We start from the raw sequence: 24480 nt of genomic DNA, 5'->3' as shown, positions 1-24480 counted from the left end.
CTAAGGATCAGAGTAATTCTCACCAGTGACTCTCATCATACTGTGCAGCACCTTTCACTGAAGGATGTTCAAAACACCTAGCAAAGGATAGTCACTATTACCACAGCCCCATGAAACAGATAGGTAAACTGAGGTACAGGGAGATGTTATATTGCCAAGGTCATAGAGATTGGGTGGCAGGATGATAGACAGAACCCAGACGCCCTGACTTCCCTGCCATAAGCATGGTCTCTTTGTCACACCAAGAGGGAAATGGACTCCTGCTCTGGCAGGGGCTGTTCATTGGCTGGGATGCAGAGGAAAGGCTGGAAGAGAGAGCCTGAGCCTTCGTCATCCTCTCAAAGTGAACCTGAGGTTTTCAGAACTAGCTGGAGTTGGTGAGCTCCCCGCTCCTGTGAGGTGTGAACTCCAGGACTCCACTTCCGCTCTCGCTCAGAAACCTGCCAACGCAGTGTGATGCTCTGTACCTTGGGGGAACACCCTGCACACCCATGTTCATCCTTATAATCACAACAAGGAATCTGGTGGCACCTTAAACAATAACAGGTTTATTTGTGCATAAGCTTTCGTGGGTAAAAACCCTCACTTCTACCGATGCATCTGTTCAAGTGAGGTTTTTTACCCACAAAAGCTTATGCCCAAATAAATCTGTTAGTCTTTAAGGGGCCACTGGACTCCTTGTTGTTTTCATGGATACGGACTAACGCAGCTACCTCCTGATATTTGACATCCTTATAATATGATTGTGTGGTATCCAATGCAAAGTTTGTGATGTTGGGTATCTGTGACACCCTAAGGTGAAAATTTCACCTTTCAAATGTTTTGTGCTACACAAGGCTCTTCACATTTCTGTAAAGTGTGTAATAACCTGTTCCCTCTGCCTCACTGGGGCTATGTCTGCACTACAAACCCCACAGCAGCACAAATGTACTGCTATAGCTGCTCCCTGCAAGTTGTGCTGTGTAGCTGCTCTACGCTGGCAGGATAGAGCTCCCCACCATCATCATTAAACCACCCCTACTGTGCGGCAGGAGCTGTGTCGGCTGGAGAGCGTCTCCTGCCAACGTGGGGCTGTCCACACTGGCGCTTTTGTCAGTGAAACTTGCCAGTGCAGACAAAGCCTGAGTTGCAGGCTAGTAAAGACACCCACTGTCCCAAGTCCTGCACTGTTTAAGGAGATTGCAATTCTCTGCCGCTCTTTTTTGCCAAACCCAGCTGCTTGCATAGATATATCTCGAAGCTCTGCCTGAATCTCTTCCTGGAGTCTGCTGCATTGCCCGAGAGTTTCAGGTCCTTGGGGGTTTCAGTTGTTCCATCTCCAGAATGGATCCTTTGTAGTTCCCCACAGCCCTGTTATCTCTGCCCTCTCCTCTGGTCACCCCTCTGGTACCAGGGGTTGTCTTGGGAATTCATGAGACGGAGGCTCAGTCTGCACTGGAAGGTGGGAGGTGTGATTGGAACTAAAGCGGGTTACAAAAGCTAACGGAGAGCCACATGCTCCCAGCTGTGTGTCTGGTGCAGCCGCCACTCAATGGCCCGTTCTCGCTAGCCCGTCTAGTTCCCCTAACATATGATCTGCTTTAAAAGGCCCAGGACATTCTTCTAACTGCCAGGGCCGGGTTGTGCAGTTCTGCTGTCTCACGACCATCCAGAAACCTATATAACCACCCATTCTTAGTGCTGCTCCTCCCCCATCTCGCTCCCTACCCCCTTTCTGGTTTGTTACAAACAGTAGCTGTCTTGACTTAATTTGATCGATCAGCTCTTTGCGGCAGGGTCTGTTTCTCCTTATGTTTGCAAATTGTCCAGCACAAGGGGCCCTCAGCTGGACGGGGCGGGGGTCTGTATTCTTCCAACATACAAATAATGATCATAAATAATCAACACACTAATCCAGCCAAATCAGGGCCTCCCCACTTTGACTTCAGCTACAGAGGAGGGTCAAACCATGCTTGTCAGCTACAGAGTGTTAGTAACTTGAATACAGGTGGACTCGGCACTCCTGTTCCGCTTGGCAGGAAAATTCATTTGGTCTAATGTCAGTGCTTAATAACCCAGGTGCTCCGCACTGGAGAAATACTCCTGATTAGCCAGATGAGCAGGCAGAGTGTTCAGCTGTGGGAATCCAAATGCCCTCCAGCTAGGCCACTCCTTAACACACTGACTCAGCCTGGAACATTCGATTTCAATTCCACCTGGGAGGAAATGAACCAAGAGGGAGAGAACAAATCCAGTGCATACACTAATCCAGTCTCTAATCCAGGCCAAAAAAGAACTGGAGTTGCAGCTAGCAAGGGCTATGAAGGGTACCAAGAAGGGCTTCTACAGGTGTGTTAGCAACAAGAAGAAGGTCAGGGACTGTGTGGGCCCCTTACTGAATGAGGGAGGCAACCTAGTGACTGATGATGTGCAAAAATCTGAAGTATTCAATGGTTTTTTTGCCTCAGTCTTCACAGACAAGGTCATCTCCCACACTGCTGCTCTGGGTAACACAGTATGGGGAGGAGCCCTCAGGGGTGAAAGAACAGGTTAAGGACTGTTTAGAAAAGCTGGACATGCACAAGTCCATGGGTCCAGATTTAACGCATCCAAGGGTGCTGAGGGAGTTGGCGGATGTGATTGCAGAGCCATTGGTCATTATCTTTGAAAACTCATGGCAATCGGGGGAGGTCCCGGACGATTGGAAAAAGGCAAGTATAGTTCCCGTCTTTTAAAAAGGGAAGAAGGAGAACCTGGGGAACCACAGACTGGTCAGCCTCACCTCAGTCCCTAGAAAAATCATGGTGCAGGTCCTCAAGGAAACCATGCTGAAGCACTTGGAGGAGCAGAAAGTGATCAGAAAGAGTCAACATGAATTCACCAAGGCCAAGTCATGTAAGCAGCTGGGTTTGGTGAGAAAGACCAGCAGAAAATTGCAAACTTCTTATATATTTCAGGACTTGGGACCACCTGGGCCAGAGCAGTGCTGGGAGCGGAGCGGCAGCAACCAGAAACCTTGGCTGAAGAGGTGGAGTAAGCGGAGGGGTTTCAAGGGTGCAGTTACCAGCAATTAGAAAGGTGGCCACCCAATGAGCCGTACACAGACCGGTTCCCCAGGTTGTCAGGCTGACACAGCACAGTATGATCAGGAAAGGATTTAATGTCTTTTGACTGCTCAGTCAGTGATTCAGAAAAGAGGGCCCAGCACCACATCAGCAGTCAGCTGTGCTCACTCTGAGAGCCAGGGCACCAGGAGAAAATGTTTAGGTTCCTTTATGGGTAAAAAGATGGAACAGCCTGCCCCGAATCTCTTTGTTCCTTACCCCATAGATGATAGGATTTAGCATGGGGGGCACCAGGAGGTACATGTTGGCACTGAGAATATGGAAATGCAGGGGCACATTGTGGCCAAACTGGTGTGTGAGAAAGGAGAAGAGACCTGGTATGTAAAAGGCTAAGATGACAAAGAGGTGGGAGCCGCAGGTCCCAAAAGCCTTGAGCCGGGCGTCCTTTGTGGGGAGGCTGAAGATGGCCCTGAGGATCTGGGTGTAGGACACTGTGATAAAAAACACATCCAGTCCAATAACAGACAATACCACAGAGAGGCTGTAGTAACTACTAATGCGGATGTCGGCACAGGCCAGCTTCACCATGGCCATGTACTCACAGTACGAGTGGGGGATAATGTTAGTTGTACAATATGGCCACCTTCTTGCTATGATGGGATAGGGCAGTACGAGCATGGCACCGCGCAGCACCACAGCCAGGCCAATCTTGGCCACCACGGGGTTTGTCAGGATGGTGGAATGTCTCAGGGGATGGCAGATGGCCAAGTAGCGATCCAGAGCCATGGCTACGAGGATCCCAGACTCCATCCCTGTGAAGCAGTGAATGAAGTACATCTGGGTGAGGCAGGCACTGAAATTGATCTCCCTGGAATTGAACCAGAAGATGCTCAGTGTTTTAGGCAGGATGGATGTGGACAGGACCAGGTCGGTGATGGCCAGCATGCAGAGGAAATAGTGCATGGGCCCATGGAGGCTCCTCTCCCTCTTCACAGTGAACAATATGGTGGAGTTCCCCAAGATGGCTATGACGTACATGGCACAGAAGGGAACAGAGAGCCAGGTATGCGCTACCTCCAGGCCAGGAATGCCCAGCAGGATGAAGGTGGAGGGGTTGGTGAAGTCGCTTGTGTTGGAATCTGCCATGGAGTAGGGGAGAAGGTGTCCAAATCTGAGGCAGAACGGTGTCTCCTGTATGTACCATATGTTCCCCTGACTTATTGTATGTGATCAGTGTCTACGGTGATGGTCGCAGTGCAAATGCCTGGATGGAGAGACAATGTTAATATGAGACACTACGTGTACTACTAGAGGTTGTTGTCATGAGTGAAGCAGATTGTCCTCTCTTGACACACTAAAAAATGACATGTTCATTATTCAGATAAATGAATTATAAAAAAAAAATAACCTTACTAATGCCAATTCCATATTTTATGGTGCTCTGTCTGACAATAATTCCTACATGTTGTGTTGCTGGAAACCTTAATAAGCATTAGCAGGAAACAAGAGTATGGATGCTGGTTATTCATCATTGTTCCTTAATGCAATGAGAGCCAGGCTAGAGAGTCCAGGCTGTAGGGAGTTCCCCATTCACTTGGTTGCTCAAAATCTAAGAGTGGAAAAATACCAAACCTTTAACTAAATATGTACCAGAGGGAAACATCCCAACTAGAGCACGTCTCTGGGGAAAGACCTGGGCATCACTGATAGCAGCTTGGCTCATTCACAGCAGTGGCCAAAACAAATACAATGTTTGGATGCCTAAGGAATGGGATGGAGAATAACCTGGTCTGGACATGTGCTCCATTTTGGTCACCCAGTCTCTCTAAAGGATATAGCAAATGAAAAGGGGATTTCCAAGGCAGGCTATGAGAATGGGGGAGGCTGCCATATGCGGACTGAAAAGTGTGGGACTGTTTAGTTTAGAGAAGAGACAAAGAAGGGGGCTTATGATAGAGGAGAGGAAAACAAAGAATGGAACGGATTACGTTCAAATGGACAAAGAGAGACCAGTTTCCAACCAGTAAGATCTATGGATACTTTTTGTTTCAGAAAGGCTAATTCCCCAAAGCTGAAACAAATTGTCAGCAAAACTGATCGGGAGGAGAAACGTCGAGAGAACAATGTAAATGAGAATTGGGCGTTCTTTACAAAGAGCTTATTAGAGAGCTAAGAAGCTTCAATACCACAGTTAAGAGTGTACACAACTTTGGCTACAAATTCTGTTCAGTGGAAAGTGAAGGCAGCAGTTAGGGGGGGTAAAAGCAACATATACATATATAGAGAGACACACAAACAAATAACTGGCTCTGAAATCTAGTAGAGAAAGGCAGAGCAAGGCCTAATAACTGGAAGATGAAGCCAGACAAATAGCAGCTGGAAATAACAGTCAATTTTTTAGTCCTGAGGGTGATTAACATTTGGAACAAACTGCAAAGGGAAGTGGTGGATTCTCCAGTTCTCCATATCTGTAGATCCAGACTGGATGTTTTTCTGGAAGGTCTGCTTGAGGACTTGTCTACACTTTAAATGGTACAGTGGCTCTGCCTTACCCCTTCAGTGTAGACACTGCTTACACCCATGGCAGGGGTTCTCGCATCAGTATAGGTAATCCACCTCCCCAAGAGTTGGTAGCTAAGTGTATAGAAAACTTCTTCCATTGATCTCCATGCCAACTATATCGAGGTGAGGTTGATATAGCTAAATCTCTCAAGGGTGTGGATTTTTTTGCTGTTGCTGCTGCAGAAAAAAAGGCAATGTAATTTATGGAGGTATAGCACGCCAGGAAAAGGAGTACTGTGTCTAATCTTAGTCTCCAATGTATAGGAAGGACAAAGCGAATCTGGAAATGACCAGAGGTCATATGAGCGAATGCTGAAGGAACTGGGTATGTTTAGCTTGGAAAAGAGGAGATTGAGGAGGACATGGCAGTGGTCTTCGGATACTTGAAAGGCTTCCATAAAAAAGATGAAGAACAGTTGTTCACTCTTGCCACAAATGGCAGGAGAAGAGGCCATGGGCTCAAACTACAGCAAAACAGATTTAGATTAAATCTCAGGATAAACTTCCGAACTGTACGGACAGGAAGCCAATGCAATAGAAGCCTCGGGTAATCCTGGAGGCTCCTTAACTGCAGGTTTTCTAAAGGAGGCTGGACAGTCTTCTGTCCTGGATGGCTCAGACACAACAAATACTGCATCTTGACAGGGGGTTAGATTAGCTGACTCTGGCTGTTCCTTCTCCCGCTGTGGCTCTAGGATTCTATGATATAAAATCCAGGTGTAGACCAAGTTTTAGTCAAACACAAGTTATTAGGCTCAACACAGGAGTAACTGGGTGAAATTTAATGCCCCATGTTATACAGGAATTCAGACTGGATGATTGAACGGTCCCTTCTGGCCTTATACCCTATGAAACTATCGATAAAAAAGTGGGTCAGGCATTTATATTTACTCTGTCTTACAACACACGAGCAAGGGAACATTGAATTCTATTGGAAGTGTGAATATATAACACCGAAAAAAGAATTTTTTTATTCATATAATCCATATTTGGCCTGTGGAACTCCTTACCACAGAGGTTACTGGAGTAAAGAGTTAGACACATAGCTGGCTCCTGAGGTTTCAACTCAGTTCCTACTCCAAGGGGAATTTTGCCTCAGTGGGGCCTGGTAACTTATGGGCCAGGGCCTCACAATTTGGCCTTGTTTTGTACATCCTGAAGGATCTACTGTGACACTGAAATGCAGTAACCTTAGGGCTGGAGGCCGTCCGCCTGGGAGGGCCCAGCAAAGAGGGACATTTTAGCCCATGATACTGAGGCAAACTCATCGCCTGTGACAAAGACACTTGCATGTTTACTGGCTGTGCTGAGCAAAAAGGACCAGAGACCTATTATTGATCCCATCCCGCCCGCGTTGCACTGGGTTTGTTTAGCAGGTGAGCTCCTCAGGAAGAGATGGTACCTGTGAATATTGAGATGGAAGCGTCTTCCCAAGGAATCCCCCTCAGGTAGCCGTGTCCCACGCCTCTCTCACTCCAGCATCTGCAGCAAGATCCCACGCTGAGAGCCGAAATAGGGGTGTGCTCCAGTTATAATATAGCTCTGTGCAATCCCAGGGGGGTTCACTCAGACTCTAGCAGAGAAGTGGCATCTGAATGTCAACAGGCTGGAGACAAGCCTGTCTGTGCTTCTGTGCTCTTTATCCAGCATTAGGAGTAAACAGTAATTAAGGGACCTTCCCAAAGGAGATGAGAACTCTTGGGCTCTGTGCTGAGTCAGAGGGGAATTGGCTGCTCTGTGCATTTGTGTATATTTACAACTTATAGGGATAATGCTTAAAACTCAGTAGGGTCTGATACCCTGTAAAGTCCCAGGCGGGATGTGTAGATAGTAGACAGAGAGATCTATAGAATGATGCCTGAGGGGAGACACCAGCACTTTGTGCATCACCCGGTTCTGTTGCTAAGGATCAGAGTAATTCTCACCAGTAGCTCTCGTCATACTGTGCAGCACCTTTCACTGAAGGATGTTAAAAACACCTAGCAAAGGATAGTCACTATTACCACAGCCCCATTAAACAGATAGGTAAACTGAGGTACAGGGAGATGTTATATTGCCAAGGTCATAGAGATCGGGAGGCAGGATGATAGACAGAACCCAGACACCCTGACTTCCCTGCCATAAGCATGGTCTCTTTGTCACACCAAAAGGGAAATGGACTCCTGCTCTGGCAGGGGCTGTTCATTGGATGGGATGCAGAGGAAAGGCTGTTAGAGGGAGCCTGAGCCTTCGTCATCCTCTCAAAGTGAACCTGAGGTTTTCAGAACCAGCTGGAGTTGGTGAGCTCCCCGCTCCTGTGAGGTGTGAACTCCAGGACTCCACTTCTGCTCTCACTCAGAAACCTGCCAATGCAGTGTGATGCTCTGTACCTCGGGGGAACACCCTGCACACCCATGTTCATCTTTATAATCACAACAAGGAGTCTGGTGGCACCTTAAAGAATAACAGGTTTATTTGTGCATAAGCTTTCGTGGGTAAAAAACCTCACTTCTACCGATGCATCTGTACAAGTGAGGTTTTTTACCCACGAAAGCTTATGCCCAAATAAATCTGATAGTCTTTAAGGGGCCACTGGACTCCTTGTTGTTTTCATGGATACGGACTAACGCAGCTACCTCCTGATATTTGACATCCTTATAATATGATTGTGTGGTATCCAATGCAAAGTTTGTGATGTTGGGTATCTGTGACGCCCTAAGGTGAAAATTTCACCTTTCGAATGTTTTGGTCTTTTGTGCTACACAAGGCTCTTCACATTTCTGTAAAATGTGTAATAACCTGTTCCCTCTGCCTCACTGGGGCTATGTCTGCACTACAAACCTCACAGCAGCACAAATGTACTGCTATAGCTGGCCCTGCAAGTTGTGCTGTGTAGCCACTCTACACTGGCAGGATAGAGCTCCCCGCCATCATAATTAAACCACCCCTACTGTGCGGCAGGAGCTGTGTCGGCTGGAGAGCGTCTCCTGCCAACGTGGGGCTGTCCACACCGGCGCTTTTGTCAGTGAAACTTGCCAGTGCAGACAAAGCCTGAGTTGCAGGCTAGTAAAGACACCCACTGTCCCAAGTCCTGCACTGTTAAGGAGATTGCAATTCTCTGCCGCTCTTTTTTGCCAAACCCAGCTGCTTGCATAGATGTATCTCAAAACTCCTCCTGAATCTCTTCCTGGAGTCTGCTGCATTGCCCGAGAGTTTCAGGTCCTTGGGGGTTTCAGTTGTTCCATCTCCAGAATGGATCCTTTGTTGTTCCCCACAGCCCTGTTATCTCTGCCCTCTCCTCTGGTCTCCCCTCTGGTACCAGGGGTTGTCTTGGGAATTCATGAGACGGAGGCTCAGTCTGCACTGGAAGGTGGGAGGTGTGATTGGAACTAAAGCAGAGTTACAAAAGCTAACGGAGAGCCACACGCTCCCAGCTGTGTGTCTGGTGCAGCCGCCACTCAATGGCCCGTTCTCGCTATCCCGCCTAGTTCCCCTAACATATGATCTGCTTTAAAAGGCCCAGGACATTCTTCTAACTGCCAGGGCCGGGTTGTTCATTTCTGCTGTCTCACGACCATCCAGCAACCTATGTAACCACCCGTTCTTAGTACTGCTCCTCCCCCATCTCCCTCCCTCCCACCTTTCTGGTTTGTTACACACAGTAGCCGGGTCTTGACTTAATTTGATCGAGAAGCTCTTTGCGGCAGGGTCTGTTTCTCCTTATGTTTGCAAATTGTCCAGCACAAGGGGCCCTCAGCTGGAGGGGGGGTGGGGGTCTGTATTCTTCCAACACACAAATAATGATCATAAATAATCAACACACTAATCCAGCCAAATCAGGGCCTCCCCACTTTGACTTCAGCTACAGAGGAGGGTCAAACCATGCTTGTCAGCTACAGAGTGTTAGTAACTTGAATACAGGTGGACTCAGCACTCCTGTTCTGCTTGGTAGGAAAATTCATTCGGTCTAATGTCAGTGCTTAATAACCCAGGTGCTCCGCACTGGAGAAATACTCCTGATTAGCCAGATGAGCAGGCAGAGTGTTCAGCTGTGGGAATCCAAATGCCCTCCTGCCAGGCCACTCCTTAACACACTGACTCAGCCTGGAACATTTGATTTCAATTCCACCTGGGAGGAAATGAACTAAGAGGGAGAGAACAAATCCAGTGCATACACTAATCCAGTTTCTAATCCAGGCCAAAAAAGAACTGGAGTTGCAGCTAGCAAGGGCTATGAAGGGTAACAAGAAGGGTTTCTACAGGTGTGTTAGCAACAAGAAGAAGGTCAGGGACAGTGTGGGCCCCTTACTGAATGTGGGAAGCCACCTAGTGTCAGATGATGTGCAAAAAGCTGAAGTATTCAATGGTTTGTTTGCCTCAGTCTTCACAGACAAGGTCATCTCCCACACTGCTGCTCTGGGCAACACAGTATGGGGAGGAGCCCTCAGGGGTGAAAGAACAGGTTAAGGACTGTTTAGAAAAACTGGACATGCACAAGTCCATGGGTCCAGATTTAACGCATCCAAGGGTGCTAAAGGAGTTGGCGGATGTGATTGCAGAGCCATTGGTCATTATCTTTGAAAACTCATGGCAATCGGGGGAGGTCCCGGATGATTGGATAAAGGCGAGTATAGTTCCCGTCTTTTAAAAAGGGAAGAAGGAGAACCTGGGGAACCACAGACTGGTCAGCCTCACCTCAGTCCCTTGGAAAATCATGGTGCAGGTCCTCAAGGAAACTGTGCTGAAGCACTTGGAGGAGCAGAAAGTGATCAGAAAGAGTCAACATGAATTCACCAAGGCCAAGTCATGTTAGCAGCTGGGTTTGGTGAGAAAGACCAGCAGAAAATTGCAAACTTCTTATATATTTCAGGACTTGGGACCACCTGGGCCAGAGCAGTGCTGGGAGCGGAGCTGCAGCAACCAGAACCAGAGAGGCCAGAGAAGCAGCCCAGGGAGATACATTGGAGGCAAAGCAGGAGCAGCAGTTCTGAGGCAGAGTGGAGCTGAAGCTGGAACAGTCCAGAGCTGGGTGCATTGAGCAGCTGAATAGAGCGAGAAGGGACCCTGGGCAGGGTGACAACCCTAGGAAGAGATCACTCTGTGGATGGGACCCCTGGCCTCTTCATTCCCTCATTAGCCTGCCTGCCTGTCAATCCCGCTGGCCTGGAGCATTGGTCTCAATTGCCCCGAGGACTGTCAGTCTTAGCTTCCTGATTTCCCATCAGCCCTTTCTTTTGGTACTGAGAAATGGCCAACCAACCCCACACTCAGTTTTAGTAAGGGACAACAGTCCCCTTACACATGGCTGCAGTCCACAGAGGAGGTGATGGAGACCCATAGAACTGAGGCCAGGTCATTATCCACCAGGATGAGACAGAGCCTCCTAGTTAACTGGGCATGGTAGAAAGCACTATTCACAGATGCTGGTGTGAGAAAGCTCAGCGTCAGCAAGGAATCCAAGAACACTCCTCGACTATGGACTGAATTGCCCAGGTGTGGGTGTGAACCTTCAGCCAAAGGAGGCTTCAGTGTGTCTGTCAACCCTTCAAACTACTTTGCTCTGCTCACCAGCATCACCTCTGTCTTGCTTGGATTCAGCGTCACCCAGCTGTTCTGTCCAAGAACTGGGCCATCTTGGTGATAATGGTTTGGTCGTACAGGATGGATAGGAGGAGATTGGTGTCACCTGCATAGTGCTGGCATTTCAGTCCATGTTGTGTGACCAGTTCCCCCCACAGAGGCTGCATGGAGATGCTGAAAAGCCCCAGAGAGAGAACTGATCCTTGTGGGATTCTACAAGGGAGGGGTCTAGTGCTGGAGGTGCAGTTTCCCATGACCGCTAATTGGGTGCATCCCTCCAGGAAGGATTTAGACCATTTTAGTGCATCCCTCTGGACACCTGCTGCCTCTCAGGTTAGACAGAAGTAACTAATTTTCAACAGTGACAGATAATTCAAAGAGTTCCAGGAGGATGAGCATGGATGTCAGTCCCTGGCCATTGATAGGAGGAGATCGTCCATCAGTGTTTCTAAAGCAGGGGAAGTGGATAGCAATGGATAGAAATGATTAGTTATAAAATATAGAAAATGGATAAGGGAAGTAAATGACACCAGAGACAAATCCGTGGCTAGCAGAGCTGAGGAAAATAAGAAGAAGATTTTGTTAGTATATTAGAAACAAAGGAAATCCTAATAGCAGTATAGTCCTTTACTAGATGGAGGTGGTAACACTGTTAATAGTAATACACGCAGGGCAAAAATGTTCAGTAAACCTTTCTGTGCTGTATTTGGAAAGAAGCAGGATGATGCACTCAGGTCACATGAACTTCTTTCCAGTCCACTGGTAACTATGGGGGATGGTAAACTGCACCCAGTAGGGTCCATGGGGAATCATCATCCAACGGGTTTTTTTCCTAGTAGTTCATAATGGTCCTTAAGCACCTAAATCCCTCTGATTTGGGCCTCTATGAGCCTGGCTCATGGGCTGGAGATAGGTGCCTATTTCCACCTGGGAATGTCAGTTGTGAGCCCTCTGCTGGAGCATAGGACAGGTCAGCGCTTTCTCGTGAGAGACGTAAGAATGACCACACTGGTTCAGACAAAAGCTGCATGTAGTCCAGTGTCCTGTCTTCCGCCAGTGGCCAATGCCAGGTGCCCCAGTGGGAATGAACAGAACAGGGAATCAGCAAGTGATCCATCCCCTGTCACCGAGTCCCAGCTTGTGGCAAACAGAGGCTAGGGACACCATGCATGCCCATCCTAGCTAATAGCCATTGATGGATGTATCTTCCATGAATTTATCTAGTTCTTTTTTGAATGCTGTTATAGTCTTGGCTTTCACAACACCCACTGCAAGGAGTTCCACAGGTAGACTGGGAGTTGTGTGAAGAAATATGTCCTTTTTTTGTTTTAAAGCTGTGGCCTAATAATTTCATTTGGCGACCCCCTAGTTCTTGTGTTCTCAGAAGGAGTACATAACACCTCCTTATTTACTTTCTCCACAATAGTCAAGATTTTATAGCCCTCTATCCATATCCCCTTTAAGTATTCTCTTTTCTAAGTTGAAAAGTCCCAATTTTATTAAACTCTCCTCATATGGAAGCTGTTCCATAACTTAATAATTTTTGTTGCCCTGTTCTGCACCTTTTCCAATTCCAATATCTATATCTATCTATCTATCTATCTATCCCCATACACCCTATCTATCTATCTATCTATCTATCTATCTATCTCTTTCAGATGGGGTGACAACATCTGCATGCAGAACTCATGATGTGGACATACCATAGGTTGATATAGAGGCAATATGATATTTTCTGTTTTATTATCTATCCCTTTGTTAATGATTCCCAACATTCTGTTCACTTTTTTGATTGCTGCTGCACACTGAGTGGATGTTTTCAGAGAACTGTCCACAATGACTCCAAGATCTTTTTCTTGAGTGGCAACAGCTAATTTAGACCCCACCATTTTATATGTATAATTGGGACTATGTTTTCCAATGTGCATTACTTTCAATTATTAATAACGTATTTCATCAGCCATTTTGTTGCCCAGTAACTCAGTATTGTGAGATCCATTTGTAACTACCTCTCTCCAGTCTGAACATAAGAACAGCCCTATTGGGTCAGACCAAAGATCCATCTAGCCCAGTATCCTGATTCCGACAGTGGCCAGTGCCAGTTGCTCCTGAAGGAATGGACAGAACAGGGAATCAGCAAGTGATCCAGCCCCTATCCCCCATTTCTAGCTACTGGCAAACAGAGACTAGAGACACCATACCTGCCCATCCTGGCTAAGAGCCATTGATGGACCTATCTTCTATGAATTTATTTAGTTCTTTTTTCAACCCTGTTATGGTCTTGGCCTTCACAACATCCTCTGGCAAGGAGTTCTAAAGGTTGACTGTGCACTGTGTGAAGAAATATTTCCTTTTGTTTGTTTTAAACCTGCTGCCTGTTAATTTGATTTGGTGACCCCTAGTTCTTTTCTTATGAGAAATAGTAAACAACACTTCCTTGTCTACTTTCTCTACACCAGTCATGATTTTCTAGACCTCAATCATATCTCCCCTTAGCCGTCTCTTTTCCAAGCTGAAATGTCTCAGTCTTATTAACTTCTCCACATATGGAAGCCATTCCACACTCCTAATCATTTTTGTTGCCCTTTCTGAACCTTTTCCAATTCCAGTATATCTTTTTTGAGATGGGACGACCACATCTGCATGCAGTATTCAAGATGTGGGTGTACCGTAGATTTATATAGAGGCAACATTGTATTTTCTGTTCTATTATCTATCTCTTTTTTAATTATTCCCAGCATTCTGTTCACTTTTTTGACAGCCGCTGCACATTGAGTGGATGTTTTCAGAGAACTGTCCACAATGACTCCAAGTTCTCTTTCTTGAGTGGTAGAAGCTGATCTAGATCCCATCATTTTATGTGTATGATTGGGAGTATATTTTCCAATGTGCATTACTTTGCATTTATGCATAATGTATTTCATCTGCCATTTTGTTGCCCACTCGCACAGTTTTGAGAGATCCTTTTGTAGCTCCTTGCAGTCTTTGCTATATTTAGTAATTTTGTATCAATTCCATATTTTGCCACCTCACTGTTTACCCCTTTTTCCAGATCATTTCTATGTTGACTAGGACTGGTTCCAGAACAGACCCCTGGGGGACACCACTATTTCCCTCTCACCCTTCTGAAAACTGACCATTTATACCTGCCCTTTGTCCCCTATCTTTTAGCCAGTTACCAATCCATGACAGCACATTCCCTCTTATCCCGTGGCAGCTTACTTCTGGCTCATCTAGTCTCTGTGTTTTTAAAGGGCTGGACCAACACCTCCTCTCTCTGTTCCCTCTTCTTGGGAGGTTCCATTCCTTCCATGCCCTCCCCTCTGCAGAGAAGCTGGAGAAATCTGGATTTTATGTAGAATGCAGTTACTCCCTTTTTCTCTCCCAGTGAGATCTCGTTAGGTGCTGGTAGCCTTTAATGATCAACCTATTTCTAGACAGATGCCTCCTCCTCAGCCACTTGCCTCTGAGCACAAACCATGGGAGCAATGGGTACAGTAAAAGCCCAAAGACATAAGGATACAGATGGCTCATAAAATCACAGGTTAGTTAATAGGGTTTCCACCCATCACCCTTTTACCTCAACAGTCTGGTTTTTGGCTTCTGTGTCTGGGTGACATTTAGGGTGGCCTGGTACCCAGTTCTCAGCCTGGAAGTCAGGACGAAAAGGGGATCTGGCAGTGTCCAGTTACTGCAGGGCTGGGTGAGGCACCACGTCATTAACCCAGGCCAGCCCCTGCTGATCTGAAGCCGTCTCCTTTCTGCAGGAAGGCTCCTTGACATGCTGCAGCATCTCCCTGCCCAGCCCCAGAGCAGAGGGAGCTCAGCTAGCCAGGGACACCATGTAGAGAAGTCAGGTGGGCAGTAGCCTGCCCTGAGTTTCACACCTGGGGTCTGCTCACAGCGCACACCCTAGCCCCACATGGAGCTCTTAACTGCACCACAGCTTGACTGTGGAATGTGATGAGTTCTGTGAGGCTCCGAGCCTCTGCCTTTGTTTAGAAACAGAGACAGGGTGATTCAGATAACAAAAGGATTGTTCTAAATTGAATTAAGCATCATTTGATGGGCTGAAAGAATTGGCAGGCACTCCAGTTAAAAGATAGGAAACAAAGGGTTGAATAAATCGCAGGAATGGAGAGAGGTAAATAGTGGTGTCCCCCAGGGGTCTGTACTGGGCCCAGTCCTATTCAACATAGTCATAAATGATCTGGAAAAAGGGGTAAACAGTGAGGTAGCAAAATTTGCAGATGATACAAATTTACTCAAGATAGTTAAGGCCAAAGCAGATTGAGAAATGTTATAAAGGGATTTCACAAAACTGGGTGACTGGACAACACCCAGATGAAATTCAGTGCTGATAAATGCAAATAAATGCATATGGCAAAATATAATCCCAACTATTCATACAAGATGATGGAGTTAAAATTAGTGTTACCCATCAAGAAAGAGATCTTGGAGTCATTGTGGATAGTTCTCCAAAAACATCCACTCAAAGTGGAACAGCAGTCAAAAAAGCTAACAGAATGTTGGAATCACTAGGAGAGTGATAGATAATAGGAAAATATTGCCTCTATATAGATCCATGGTACGCCCACATCTTGAATACTGCATGCAGATTTGGTCATGCCACCTCAAAAAAGATATATTGGAATTGGAAAAGGTACAGAGAAGGGCAACATAAGACTTGGACTTTTCAGCTTTGAAAACAGATGACTAAGGGGCGATATGCTATAGGTTTATAAAACCATGACTGGTGTTGAAAAATCAAATAAGGAAGTGTTATTTACTCCTTCACAAAACACACAACTAGGGGTCCCACAATGAAATTAATAGGAAGCATTATTTAAAGCACAGTCAACCTGTGTAACTTGTTGCCACCGGATGTTGCCAAGGCTAAAACTATAACATGGGTCCAATAAGAACCAGATTAGTTCCCGGAGAATAGCTCCACCAACGGCTAATAGCCAGGATGGGCAGAGATGATGTCACTAACCTGTGATTGCCAGAAGCTTGGGAGTGGGTAACAGGGCATGAATCACTTGCTGATTACCCTGTTCTGTTCATTCCCTCGGAAGCACTTGGCATTGGCCAAAGCTGGAAGACAGAATACTGGACTAGATGGACCACTAGTCTTTCCCAGTATAGTCATTCTGATGTTCTTATACAGACCTCAGATGTATCTGTCAGTTGCCATAACCTACTAGTCCCCACTGCCCTCCGAGAACTGAGATAGAACCCAGGAGTCCTGATGGGGTCTCTCTCTGTGTAGTTAGTAACAAAGTAAGTGTCATAGGTTTATTCCCCACTTTGAACTTTAGCGTCCAAAAGATGGGGACCTGCCTGGACCCTTCTAAACTTAAATCCTAGTTTAGATCTGGTAATGCTGCCACCAACCAAAAATATAGGGTTTTGGTACACTTTCTGTTCCCCCAAAACTTTCCCTGGGGAACACAGATCCAAACTCCTTGGATCTTAACACAAGGAGAAATTAACCATTCCCCCCTCCTTTCCCCTCCCTGACTTTCCCCTCCCTGGGTTGCCTTGAGAGGCTTCACACTGATTCAAACTCCTTGAATCTAAAACAAAGAGGGATTCACCTTCCCCTTCCTCTTTTCCCCCCACCTCTTCCTGGTGAGTCAGACTCATCCCCTGAGGTCTCAAACAAGGGAAAAAATCACTCAGGTTCTTAAAAGAAAGGCTTTTAATTAAAGAAAGAAAAAGTAAAACTATCTCTGTAAAATCAGGCTGGAAATGCTTACAGGGTATACAGCTTATAAAAACTAAAGGGACTCCCCCGCTTCTAGCATAAGCACAAGTAACAGCAAACAAAAATAAAATATTTCTCCAGCAAACACACATTTGCAAATACAGAAATCAATCAAAAGACTAATCCGCCTTTTATAATACTCACTATATTGAATAGAAGAGAATATTTCAGGAAGCTTGGAGAGCCTGGATGTACGTCTGGCCCCTCTTAATCCCAAGAGAGAACACCCCCCAAAACAAAGAACACAAAACAAAGACTTCCCTCCACCGAGATTTGAAAGTATCTTGTCCCCTTATTGGTCCTCTGGTCAGGTGTCAGCCAGGTCTACTGAGCTTGTAAACCCTTTACAGGTAAAAGAGACATTAACCCTTAACTATCTGTTTATGACAGTAAGACTATACATTAAAATTTTAAACATAACCAGTGTCTTTTAAGTGACTTGCCACAAGATGTTAGAACATGTTACTTTAGAGGTGAGTGGGTCTAACTCTTATTTCTCTTTCTTTCTTTGATATAGGAATTAGATACAGCGCTCCTGTCAGCTAATTGCTAAGTTATCTGCCAAAAACCAAGAGATTTCAAGAGCACAAGAAGCCCCTGGAATCATGGTCAAATTTCACCCACCCTAACAAAATCTGAAATGTTTCCCTTGCAGATAAAGATGAGGGGAGGGAGGTGGAAAAGAACCAGTGAGTGACAGGGGGAGGGGTAGAGAGGGGCAACTGAAAGGGGCAGAGCAGGGGCACAGACTTGGCTGAAGAGGTGGAGTAAGGGATGAGGTCTCGGAGGTCTAGTTACCAGCAATTAGAAAGGTGGCCACCCAATGAATTATACATAAATTGATTCCCCAGTTTGTCATGCTGACACAGCACAGTAAGATCAGAAAATGATTTAATGTCTTTTTGACTGATCAGTAAGTGATTCAGGGAAGAGAGAACATAAATAAGAACATAAGAACGGCAGTACCGGGTCAGACCAAAGGTCCATCTAGCCCAGTATCTGTCTACCAACAGTGGCTAATGCCAGGTGCCCCAGAGGGAGTGAACCTAACAGGCAATGATCAAGTGATCTTTCTCCTGCCATCCATCTCCATCCTCTGACAAACAGAGGCTAGGGACACCATTCTTACCCATCCTAGCTAATAGCCATTTATAGACTTAGCCACCATGAATTTATCCAGTCCCCTTTTAAACATTGTTATAGTCCTAGCCTTCACAACCTCCTCAGGTAAGGAGTTCCACAAGTTGACTGTGCGCTGCGTGAAGAAGAACTTCCTTTTATTTGTTTTAAACCTGCTGCCTATTAATTTCATTTGGTGACCCCTAGTTCTTGTATTATGGGAATAAGTAAATAACTTTTCCTTGTCCACTTTCTCAACATCACTCATGATTTTATAGACCTCTATCATATCCCCCCTTAGTCTTCTCTTTTCCAAACTGAAGAGTCCTAGCCTCTTTAATCTTTCCTCATATGGGACCCTCTCTAACCCCCTAATCATTTTAGTTGCCCTTTTCTGAACCTTTTTGAGTGCTAGAATATCTTTTTTGAGGTGAGGAGACCACATCTGTACACAGTATTCGAGATGTGGGTGTACCATGGATTTATATAAGGGCAATAATATATTCTCAGTCTTATTCTCTATCCCCTTTTTAATGATTCCTAACATCCTGTTTGCTTTTTTGACCGCCACTGCACACTGCGTGGACATCTTCAGAGAACTATCCACGATGACTCCAAGATCTTTTTCCTGACTCGTTGTAGCTAAATTAGCCCCCATCATGTTGTATGTATAGTTGGGGTTATTTTTTCCAATGTGCATTACTTTACATTTATCCACATTAAATTTCATTTGCCATTTTGTTGCCCAATCACTTAGTTTTGTGAGATCTTTTTGAAGTTCTTCACAATCTGCTTTGGTCTTAACTATCTTGAGTAGTTTAGTATCATCTGCAAACTTTGCCACCTCACTGTTTACCCCTTTCTCCAGATCATTTATGAATAAATTGAATAGGATTGGTCCGAGGACTGACCCTTGGGGAACACCACTAGTTACCCCTCTCCATTCTGAGAATTTACCATTAATTCCTACCCTTTGTTCCCTGTCCTTTAACCAGTTCTCAATCCATGAAAGGACCTTCCCTTTTATCCCATGACAGCTTAATTTACATAAGAGCCTTTGGTGAGGGACCTTGTCAAAGGCTTTCTGGAAATCTAAGTACACTATGTCTAATCACAGCAAAACATCACCAGCCAGCTCTGCATGGAGCTTGGACTGAGAGCCGGAGCACAAGCAGAAAACTTCAGGTCCCTTTATGAGTAAAGAGCTGGAGCACCCTGTCCCGGATCCCTTTGGTCCTTACCCCGTAGATAATGGGGTTTAACATGGGGGGCACCAGGAGGTACATGTTGGCCATGAGAACGTGGAAATGCAGGGGCACATTGTGGCCAAACCGGTGTGTGAGAAAGGAGAATAGAGCTGGGATGTAAAAGGCTGAAATGACACAGAGGTGGGAGCCACAGGTCCCAAATGTCTTTAGCCGGGCGTCCTTTGTGGGGAGGTGCAAAATGGCCCAGAGGATCTGGGTATAGGACACAGCAATAAAAATCACATCCAGTCCAATCACAGAGAATACCACAAAGAGGCCATAGTAACTACTGACACGGATGTCGGCGCAGGCCAGCTTCACCACGGCTATGTGCTCACAGTATGATTGTGGGATAATGTTAGTTGTACAATATGGCCAACTTCTCGCTAGAAAGGGATAGGGCAGTGTGAGCAAACCACTGCGCAGCACCACAGCCAGGCCGATCTTGGCCAGCACAGAGTTTGTCAGGATGGTGGAATGTCTCAGGGGATGGCAGATGGCCACATAGCGGTCAAAAGCCATGGCCACGAGGATTCCAGACTCCATCGCTGAGAAGCAGTGAATGAAGTACATCTGGGTGAGGCAGGCACTGAAATCAATCTCCCTGGAATTGAACCAGAAGATGCTCAGCGTTTTGGGCAGGATGGACGTAGACAGGACCAGGTCGGTGATGGCCAGCATGCAGAGGAAATAGTACATGGGCCCATGGAGGCTCGGCTCCCTCTTCACGATGAACAGGATGGTGAAGTTCCCCAAGATGGCTATGGCATACATGGTGCAGAAGGGGATGGAGATCCAGACGTGAGCCGCCTCCAGGCCAGGAAAGCCCAACAGGATGAAGCTGGAGGGGTTGGTGACGTCGGTTGTGTTGGAATCTGACATGGAGCAAGGGAGATGGTGTTCAACACTGAGGTAGAATGGTGTCTCCTGTATGCACTGGATGTTTCCCTGACTTCCTGTATATGACCAGGGTCTAGGGCGATGGTCACAGTGAAAATGCCTGGAAGGAAAGACAATGTTAATTGGAGACACTAAATGTACTGCTGGAGGCTGTGGTAATGAGTGAAGCAGATTGGTCGCTCTTCACACACTGAAAAATGATATTTTCACTATTCACAGAAATGAATTATGAACAATTGAAACTAATAAGGCCAATTCTATATTTTATGGTGCTTCATGCAAAAATAATTCCTATATGTTGTGTTGTGGGAAACCTTAATAGGCAGCAGCAGGAGACACGAGTGTGGATGCTGGTTATCCATCACTGTTCCTTAATGCAATGAAAGCCAGGCTAGAGAGTCCATGCTGTAGGGAGTTCCCCATTCACTCAGTTGCTTAAAATCTAAGATGTGAGAGTGTGTGGGGGGGGAATTGAGAAAACATGTACCAGAGGGAGAAACTCAGGGAAAGACCTGGAAGTTATTGTTAGCAACTAAACGGAAACACCGGCTCATTCACAGCAGTGGCCAAAACAAAGACAATGTTCAGATGCCTTAGAATGGGATGGAGAATACCCTGCTCTGGACATGCACTCAGTTTTGGTCACCAAGTCTCTATAAAGGATATAGGAGATAGAAAGGGGATTTCTGAGACAGGCTATGAGAATGGGGGAGGCTGCCATCTGCGGACTGAAAAGTCTGGGCCTGTTTAGTTTAGAGATGAGACAAAGAAGGGGGCTTCTGATAGAGGAGAGGAAAACAAAGAATGGGACTGATTACATTCAAATGGACAAACAGAGACCAGTTCCCAACCAGTCATATCTATGGACACTTTGTGTTTCAAAAGGGCTAATTCCCCAAAGCTGAAGCAAATTATCAGCAAAACTGATTGGGAGGAAAACATTTGAGAGAAAAATGAGAACTGGGTGTTCTTTGTTGGGAGAATTTATTAGATAGCTAAGAAGCAAAAATTCTGCAGTCAAGAGTGTGAACAACTTTGGCTAAAAACCCTGTTCCGTGGCAAAGTGAAGGCAGCAGTTGTGGGGGGATATAAATAGATAGACACCCACACAAATAACTGGCTCTGAAATCTAGCAGAGAAAGGGAGAACAAAGCCCAATGGCTGGAAGATGAAGCCATATAAATAACAGCTGGAAATAAGGCCGGATTTCTAGCCATGAGGGTGATTAACATTTGGAACAAACTGCAGAGAGAAGTGGTGAATTCTCCAACTCTGCATGTCTGTAGATCCAGATTGGATGTTTTTCTGGAAGATCTGCTTGAGGACTTGTCTACACTTAAAATTCCATAGTGGCTCTGCCTTAGCACTCCGGTGTAGACACTGCTTACAGCAATGGCAGGGGTTCTCGCGTCAATGTAGGTAATCCACCTCTCCAAGAGGTGGTAGCTAAGTGTATAGAAAACTTCTTCCATTGATCCCCATGCCAACTATATTGGGGTGAGGTTGATATAGCTAAATCTCTCAGGGGTGTGGATTTTTTTGCTGTTGCTGTTGCAGAAAAAAAGGAAATGTAATTTATGGAGGTATAGCACGCAAGGCAAAGGAGTACTGTGTCTAATGTTAGTCTCCAATGTATAGGAAGGACAAAGCGAATCTGGAAATGACCAGAGGTCATATGAGCGAATGCTGAAGGAACTGGGTATGTTTAGCTTGGAAAGGAGGAGATTGAGGAGGACATGGCAGTGGTCTTTGGATACTTGAAAGGCTTCCATAAAAAAGATGGAGAACAGTTGTTCACTCTTGCCACAGAGGGCAGGAGAAGAGGCCATGGGTTCAAACTACAGCAAAACAGATTTAGATTAAATCTCAGGATAAACTTCCGAACTGTATGGACAGGAAGCCAATGCAATAGAAGCCTCGGGAAATCCTGGAGGCTCCTTTACTTCAGGTTTTCTAAAGGAGGCTGGACAATCATCTGTCCTGGATGGCTTAGACACAGCAAATCCTGCATCTTGGCAGGGGGTTAGATTAGCTGACCCTTGCGGTTCCTTCTCCCCCTGTGGCTCTAGGATTCTATGATATAAAATCCAGGTGTAGACCAGGCTTTAGTCAAACACAAGTTATTAGGCTCAACACAGGGGTAACTGGGTGAAATTTAATGCCCCATGTTATACAGGAATTCAGACTGGATGATTGCACGGTCCCTTCTGGCCTTATACCCTATGAAATTATCGATAAAGAAAGTTTGTCAGGCATTTATATTAACTCTGTCTTACAACACACGAGGAAGGGAACATTGAATTCCATTGAAAGTCTGAACAGATAACACTGAGAGTAAAAATTGTTTATATGATTGGCCTGCGGAACTTCTTACCACAGACGTTACTGGAACAAGCGTTTAGCTGAATGGGATTCACAAATGTTTTGGCCATTGATGGTGTTGCTGGTGGCACCACCATTAATTAAGGCTGTCTGACACCTTCAATTAGGAGACCTCATTTTCAGTTGCTTATAAATTTGCCAAACTTTAAGCATTTGGACTCGAATTTCACCTGCTGGGTGTCTGCTTCCAGCTGAATTGGTTATTTAGTGTGTGTTTCCGGCATAACATTTGAGCCGACTTCTCAAATGAAGCTAGGAGAAAAGATGTGTTGCCCATGTTGAAAAATTCTTATAATTGTTTGAGTGAGGAGCCCAAGCAGCTCCATGGAGATAAAAGTCAGGTAACAGCCCCTCCCCCTTCCCTTAACAACCAGAGCCCTGAAATGCAAGATGAGGAGGTGACAGTGTCTGTGCATTAACACACAGCTGGCTCCTGAGGTTTTAACTCAGTTCTTACTCCAATTGGAGATTTGCCTCAGTGGGGCCTGGGAAAACTACGGGCCACGGCCTCACAATTTGGCCTTTTATTTTATATCCCAAAGGATCCACTGTAACACTGAAATCCAGCGACCTTGGGGCTGGAGGCCATCAGCCCGGGAGGGCCCAGCAAAGGGAGACATTTTAACCCATGATACTGAAGCAAACTCATCCCCTGTGGCAAGGGCCCTTTGATGTTTAATGGCTGTGCAGAGGGAAAAGGGCCACAGACCTATTCTCTGTCCCATCAAGTCCACGTTGTACTGGGTTTATTGAGCAGCTGAACTCCACAGCAAGACAAGGGTACCTGTGAATTCTGAGATGGAAGCATCTTCCCTGGAAATCCCCTTCAGGTAGCCGAGTCCCACACCTCTCTCACCCCAGCATGTACAGCAACATCCCACACCGAGAGCCATTTCTAATATAGCTCTGTGCAATCCCAGGGGGGTTCGCTCAGCCTCTAGCGGATAACTGAGCATCTGAATGTAAACAGGCTGGGTTTCTGTGCTCTTTATCCAGCTTTAGGAGTAAACAGTTATTACGGTTCTTTCCCAAAGGGAGATGAGAACTCTGGGGCTCTGTGCTGAGTCAGAGAGGAATTGGCTGCTCTGTGCATTTGTGTATATTTACAAATTATAGTTGATACGTTGCAAAACTAGGGCTAATGCTTAAAAGTCCATAGAGTCTGATACCCTGTAAATTCCTAGACAGGATGGGAAGAAACTAGACAGACTGATCTATAGAAAGATGCCGGAGGGGAGACACAGGCACTTTCTGCAGGCACATGGTGCTGTTGCTAAGGGATCAGAGATCAGACTGTGCAGCACCTTTCTCTGAAGGATGTTCAAAACACCTAGCAAAGGAAAGTCACTATGACCATAGCCCCATTAAACAGATAGGTAAACTGAGGCATAGGGAGACTTTATTTAGCCAAGGTCTTACAGAGATTGGGTGACAGGATGACAGACCCCACCCAGGCATATTGAGTTCCCTGTCGTAACCATGATCTCTCCGTCACACCAAGAGGGAAATGGACTCCCGCTCTGGCAGGGGCTGTTCATTGGCTGGGATCCAGAGGAAAGGCTGGAAGAGGGAGCCTGAGCCTCCGCCATCCTCTCAAGGTGAATCTGAGGTTTTCAGAACTAGCTGGGGTTTGTGAGCTCCCCACTCCTGTGATCTGTGAACCCCGGGACTCCACTTCCACTTCCGCTCAGAAACTTGCCAACGCATGTGTGACGCTTTGTACCTTAGGGGGACACCCTGTACACCCATATTCATCCTTATTTGATTGCGTGGTATCCAATGCAAAGTTTGTGATGTTGGGTGTCTGTGACACTGTAAGGTGATGATGCTCTCAGGTGTCAGGTTTCAGAGTAGCAGCCGTGTTAGTCTGTATCAGCACAAAGAACAGGAGTACTTG

General features: G+C 46.0%; 2 protein-coding genes across 3 annotated transcripts; both read right to left on the bottom strand.

The window, feature by feature from the left end:
* Positions 1 to 3242: 3242 nt before the first annotated feature.
* On the bottom strand, positions 3243 to 4190 carry LOC120395733 (olfactory receptor 52E4-like). Its single transcript, XM_039520408.1, has one exon. The coding sequence runs from the start codon at positions 4188 to 4190 to the stop codon at positions 3243 to 3245; it is 948 nt and encodes a 315-aa protein (XP_039376342.1).
* Positions 4191 to 19235: 15045 nt separating this feature from the next.
* Positions 19236 to 23391, bottom strand: LOC120372925 (olfactory receptor 52R1-like). Of its 2 annotated transcripts, XM_039490485.1 has the most exons (3): positions 23368 to 23391; positions 21001 to 21011; positions 19236 to 20142 (listed from the first exon to the last, which is right to left on the bottom strand). In XM_039490485.1, the coding sequence occupies exons 1-3, from the start codon at positions 23389 to 23391 to the stop codon at positions 19236 to 19238; spliced, it is 942 nt and encodes a 313-aa protein (XP_039346419.1). The 2 variants fall into 2 exon arrangements, with proteins under 2 accessions (XP_039346419.1, XP_039346409.1); XM_039490475.1 differs by lacking the exons at positions 21001 to 21011; positions 23368 to 23391 and having other exon boundaries at positions 19236 to 20183.
* Positions 23392 to 24480: the final 1089 nt, after the last annotated feature.

This window comes from Mauremys reevesii, linkage group 1 (genome assembly GCF_016161935.1).
Source record: "Mauremys reevesii isolate NIE-2019 linkage group 1, ASM1616193v1, whole genome shotgun sequence".
Lineage (NCBI taxonomy): Eukaryota > Metazoa > Chordata > Testudines > Geoemydidae > Mauremys > Mauremys reevesii.
The sequence above is the reverse complement of the archived record's forward strand: the minus strand, read 5'-3'. Positions and strand labels throughout refer to the sequence as shown.

What these genes read in the sequence shown, in the direction of transcription:
- LOC120372925 (XM_039490475.1), bottom strand. Translation starts at nt 20,183, where the DNA reads ATGTCAGATTCCAACACAACCGACGTCACCAACCCCTCCAGCTTCATC.
- LOC120395733 (XM_039520408.1), bottom strand. Translation starts at nt 4,190, where the DNA reads ATGGCAGATTCCAACACAAGCGACTTCACCAACCCCTCCACCTTCATC.